Source organism: Anguilla rostrata, chromosome 6 (assembly GCF_018555375.3).
Source record: "Anguilla rostrata isolate EN2019 chromosome 6, ASM1855537v3, whole genome shotgun sequence".
Lineage (NCBI taxonomy): Eukaryota > Metazoa > Chordata > Actinopteri > Anguilliformes > Anguillidae > Anguilla > Anguilla rostrata.
In genome coordinates this window covers 13,773,259-13,778,794 of record NC_057938.1, presented here as the reverse complement: position 1 = coordinate 13,778,794, position 5,536 = coordinate 13,773,259, and the positions used below count along the sequence as shown (strand labels likewise).

The 5,536-nt window shown below is 39.2% G+C and overlaps 1 protein-coding gene across 1 annotated transcript; it reads right to left on the bottom strand.

The window, feature by feature from the left end:
• Nucleotides 1-2,531, bottom strand: LOC135256592 (regulator of G-protein signaling 8-like). The gene is made up of 5 exons (XM_064338517.1): nucleotides 2,355-2,531; nucleotides 1,852-1,911; nucleotides 1,682-1,743; nucleotides 1,335-1,501; nucleotides 1-1,138 (listed from the first exon to the last, which is right to left on the bottom strand). Exons 1-5 carry the CDS (start codon nucleotides 2,435-2,437, stop codon nucleotides 950-952), a joined length of 561 nt encoding a protein of 186 aa, XP_064194587.1. The 5' UTR covers nucleotides 2,438-2,531; the 3' UTR covers nucleotides 1-949.
• Nucleotides 2,532-5,536: the final 3,005 nt, after the last annotated feature.

Below are 5,536 nucleotides of genomic sequence, written 5' to 3'. Positions count from 1 at the left end.
TTATTGAAAATAAATTAATTTATTTTTATTACAGTATCCCATTTACATAGAACACAAAAATGTACAGTATCAATTAATGCATTATTGTTTAAAACTCTACAGCATTTTTAGCATCTCCTCACTGCTGAAATAACTTTCTTTGTCATAACTTTTTAAACTGAAATTATAAATGAGCGTATTGATTTTCGTTCAATTCCACCCTGCGGTTTTATGTGAGGCCTTCTGTGTCTTTATGCAAATGAGAGCAATCAGCGGCTTAACTATTTACATTCCAAACTGTCTTCAGACCAATTCATTGGTTTCATTTGAGAGGACGTTGAGTTTGACATCGACTACATGCAGACTCGGTCTCTTCCTGACAGATTATATTTGTTCTGACAGCACACAATTTGGCCCCTTGTTCATTCAACTGCAAACCCATGTGCCATCAACATTGTCTCACAAACATCAGCTGTCAACAGCAAAAGCTTATTCAGGACCCAGCAGCGAAATCGGCCTCTAAACGATGGATACACAATTCTGCCCTAGAGGCTCACAATCCCATTGAGCTTCCAGCTCAATACTATGTGAGTGTTTACTCAAGACGATTGGTTGAATTGTTTGTTAAGTTCTGACTGGAGCAATAGGCCAACCAATGTCTTTCCATTTCTATGCTAGTCTTTTTCATTTTCTCAGTCAGGAACATAGTTTGGATTGCTTGTGTGCTTGACCCATCTGGTAGCTGCTTAGCCATGTCCACCTTCACACCAAGATCCAAAGCCTTGATCCAAGGTTTTTCACACATCTGCCTGCTCTGACTGAAAATTTCTCCCTCTCTGCATGTCCTGATTTGGTTTTCATTCCACAGATTTAACGAAATCTACATATCTTTAGCGTGCCATGCAATCCATGAGGGGGGGGTCGGGAGCAAAACTCTTCCAGCAAAAGGTCTTTGGGGAGTGCTTCCCTGTCAACCCCTTTGGCAGTCTGTTGTAGTTGAGTCCAACAAACTCCTGTAGATGTCAGACCTCAGGAACCTAGGGTATGAGTCCCTCTCCATCAATTTGTATACGATCTTCTGGGCTTCATCGAAGCAGATTGGGGTGGGAGCCATTACGTTAATTTTGATCGTCTCCCTCGTGTGGTGGTCAATGTTAATCTGGAAAAGATTGAAGGCAATGGAAGTCAGTCTTGAACTAATGCTGCAGTCACAATATTGACCACTCTTCGCCCTAGAGTTTGAGAACCTGCTTTTATATTCATTCATATTTTTGTTTAGATTCAAAAGCAGGAGTACTTGCTCATATTTGTGACTCAAATGTAGTAGCAATAAAAGTTTTCTATACAAAAAATACCTCTCTCGGTGCCTTGGTCTGAATATACTGTTCGTATATCTTCTTTGCCTTGGAGTTCATCCTGTTTGATGATTTGATTTTCTTGTACTCCTCGCATCTCAGCCAGAATTCAATGTTCTCATCGCTGTATTCTGTCTTCAGATAGGTGTGAAATGTGGCCATACCATCTGAAGAGATAAGACAAAAATCACTATGCTGTATTGAGCCTAAAGGGACAACATTGAGAATGCACAACCAGCACATTACACTGATATTACCTTAATAATGTGGATGCGTACATCTCATGCAAGCACACATTCAGTTGCTGAAACTGATATCTAGTTTTGAAGAAAAAAATAAATTCTTACATTTGGACTGAAGGAGTTTCTCCAGCGATTGAGACCACAGCCACATTTCCTCTGGTGTGAGTCTGTTGTGAGTAAAATGATTCATCCATTAGTTGAAGAAATTTGGGGATAAAGAACATTGCAATTGTAAAAGATGCCAGGATCTGATAAATGTATGGCTCTTACTGTACCTTTCAATGCTTGACGTGTGCAAGAACAAGCACTGCATACGACACATGAAGTCTTTTCCTCTGTGGGCACAAATATGAAATTCATAAGCTTTAGAATGTCCCTTCAGCTGTTCAATAAATAAAAAACCCATTGCTCGAAATTAGCATAGACCATGTCATATATGTCAATATTTCCTCAACTACAAAATACAAACTATAAGTAAAACTTGTATACAATATGAGAACAAGTGCAAGTCATCATTTATTTGCCCGTCACGTATGTTTAAAATTGTGATCCAGTTAAGTCAAGCAACTAATAAACTGTATCTAATGTAAGAAGTATATACTAATCAAAAAGATAAAGTCAGTTTTATGTGAAAACCTTGGATGTCCATTTTTTCACCTTCCTTTGCTATGGATGAGAATTCAAAAAATTTGGACATACAAGATTTGTTTTTTTTTGTGGTGACACCAGTAGTATTTTTCATGTCTGCTCTTATGTAGGCACGATTCTATAAACTTACAGACTCCTGCTTCTTTTCCTGTCCTCTCTCTCCATGTCGAGTTCCTGAGACTCTTTTAGCGGTGGTGCGATTAAGCTGGGCATATTAAGGAGAAGCGCTCCTGTGTTAGTCCGTATATTCCATTCATGTGACTCGCTAATGAGCGTGTGCCTGTCTCTGGGGTCCTCTCACACCCTTTTAAACTGTCACAGCTCGCCTGCAACAGCACACGCTCACGCACTCAGCAAACCGCAGAGAAAGAGGAAGCTCATTTTTTTTTTTCTTTGCCCGCGCGATGACGACAGCTCAAACATCATGTTGTGTGTAATGAAACAAGACTGCGTAGATGCTCAAAAACACGCTCTAGCCCTCAATGAGGCTCAACGCCTTTTCTGATTAGGGTACGCAGATGCAAATGTGGGCCAGGATGTCAAACTGGAGATAAGCAAATGCTGACCTTTACCGCTGCTGCGTCCTTGTAGCAGGACAAGTGCACTTTGTTCAAAATGTTCACTTTTTTCGATAATACTTGACTTTGTCACATTTCCTTTTTTTATGTTCCTCATTTAGCAGCATGCACAATAATGGAGAGATTACATGTATACAGCAAAGCATTTAAATTTTGAGCTGAGGGTCTCATACTCCTACTTCTGTTTGGGTTGTACAATATAAAAATTCACATTGCCGATACTTGCATGTGCAGCTCCATTTATATCATGGTTTTAATGATATATTCTAAAAGATGTCAATTAGACATTTTGAAAATTGCCATGCACCATGGTTACATTATAATATATTTTGGGGTAAGTCCGTACATGCTGAGCGATTTGGCCAGAACTTTGCGCTTGGGTTCAAGCCTTCATGATTTATGCTGCAGGAACACACATATCTGCTTGTAGTTTGATCACAATCTCTATGTTCTTTTTTGGTCCAGTTGAACAGTTGGCCTCCAGTGATTCTACAGGTTCAGAGGCCTGTCGTTAAATCAGGTAGAATTGGAAAGAGCATTGGTTCCAGACATCCCTTTCTTCCATTCTCTTTATATACCCTCCTCAAAACACCAAATACTGCCACTGGCTGAGTCAAATTAAGTGATGGCATGAATAAAAGTGTATAGTCACATTAAGCCTGGATAAATGTATGTTGTTCTTCTTTCTTTCCTCAGTAAATATCTCTTTCATTGTATTATTTGCTTTCATAAGAGAAATATGAAGAAAAAAGAGATTATTACAGTATCATTATTACAGTGTCTGTGTGCCTTTAATACCCAGCTGCATCTTGTCATATGGTGAACCACTATTAACATTACCAAAGGCTGTTTCCAAGAACTAAAGTCTGTAAATTACCATTTGTACTTGCATTAGATGTGTCTGCATCTTCCTATGCAAGGAGGTCCCAGAATAACATTTGCAGTCTGATCAGTCTTCTACAAGAGACATTTAAGGAAGTTCAAATCTTTTTTAATGATATATCCAAATTCTTGTGTGTTTTGGAGATGACCAACACCCCCTACACACACACACACACACACTCACATACACACACCCACATTTTTTTGCCAAAATTAGACATTTAGACACCTTCAGTGGCTTTTGTGTGCTCTGGTTTCAGTTTGTGATTTTCGGGTCCACCCCCCAGGTCCTTGTCACTCTCTTTGCCACCCATGGCAGTGGGCGATGGCAGCTGTGGCTGAGGGGAAGAACTGAGATCACCATCTCAGGAAGTTTAGTCAACCTCAGTAGCTGTCATGAAGCCTGTTCATGGCTTTGGAAGTAGCAAAAATAGAGAAGGCTTCACTCTTAAAACACTGCATAGAATACTGTAAAATGTTATGAGGGCAGTGTAAGAATTTTGATTTCTTTGACTTACATCAGTTGCTGTTTGTATATGCTATATGCTGTATGTCTATCTCTGTCTGTTCCGTCTGTTCCTGTTATGGTATGTCTGGTTGGTTGTCTGTCTAGTCCGTCTGTCTGTCTGTCTGAATGACTCAAAATATACTTGGTGGGTGGATATGTGGGTGGATGGGTAAGCATGCCATAATGGACACATTGAGTAAAATAATTGTGACATTCTCAGCATGTTTTTTGACTTTGATGGTCTTTGTCTGTCTTCAACATTAACCACACAGAAGTCAGTTTTCAGACCATCTTTGAACTGTGCAGAGCTGTGCAAAAAAAAAAAGTTTAGCGTAAAGTGAACATGGATAGAAAATTTGTACGTTTTTGTGTTGAGATGGTTTTTTGTTGTGTAACTATCAAAGCTGATTTAGCTCTGAGAATTCTTCTGTGTGGGTTTCAAGGATTTGCAGAGGATCAAAAAAAAGTGTTGAGAAGCGTGCTCTGAGTCTGAATTACTGCTCACTGTAGTCTTTCTTATCTGCTCATTGCACAACTGTTTTCTGTTTCACATCCTTTACTGAATTGAAATGTGTACAAGACTCTTGACTTTACTGCTCAGGAATTTACCGATGACGAATTAGATTTAACAATCCAATATATAGATATGTGAAAAAGAACGGGAGAAAGAGACGCAGAGAAATTATTCAAAAACAGTAATATCAAAAGCCACAAAGTGCCAAATGCATAACGAGCCTGAACGTTGAGTCTGAAATGTATAAATATCCACCTTGAGGGTTCAAAAAAATTCGTTCATCAAAGTGCATGCATACCTTAGTTATATTAGGTAGGGTTATGATGAGCTATTTCAAAGCATTCTGCCAATGCAGTTCTGCCTGGTTAGGGATCATGTAAAGCTCATGTAAAGGGCGGAACAGCTTTCAAACAGTGAGCTCCTTGAGGGTTTATAGAGTTTGGTTTGGACCTGATCCTTGCCTTGAAATGATTCACTTCACACTCTGTCTCTTCCTTGAATTATTTGTGCTGTTCAACAGAAGAATATGACTGTGTGCTAAAACACACCAAAAAAAGAGTTGTGTATATGAGGAAGAGGCTATCAAAAGTCTTGCTTGCTGAGAGCATTCGGTTGAGCAGATACAGATGGTTTGATGCCTATTTGCTATACTTTTATTTTTGAGCAGAGTGAGAGAGCTAGATACCATTACTTATAGAGGGCATTTGATACAACTGGCACTAGGTTTCTTTTGCTGTGCTTTCAGAAATACAGTAGATAAGAGCTGTAAATTATAATCATTTGAGCCATGCAACACTGCCTTCTTTTCTCTAGGCCCTGGTGGGGATGAA

Coding starts and splice junctions, on each gene's coding strand:
- LOC135256592 (XM_064338517.1), bottom strand. CDS start 2,437: ATGCCCAGCTTAATCGCACCACCGCTAAAAGAGTCTCAGGAACTCGAC. Junction 1,744..1,851: donor CACACGTCAAGCATTGAAAG/GTACAGTAAGAG, acceptor TACTCACAACAG/ACTCACACCAGAGGAAATGT. Junction 1,139..1,334: donor AGACCAAGGCACCGAGAGAG/GTATTTTTTGTA, acceptor AATCTTTTCCAG/ATTAACATTGACCACCACAC.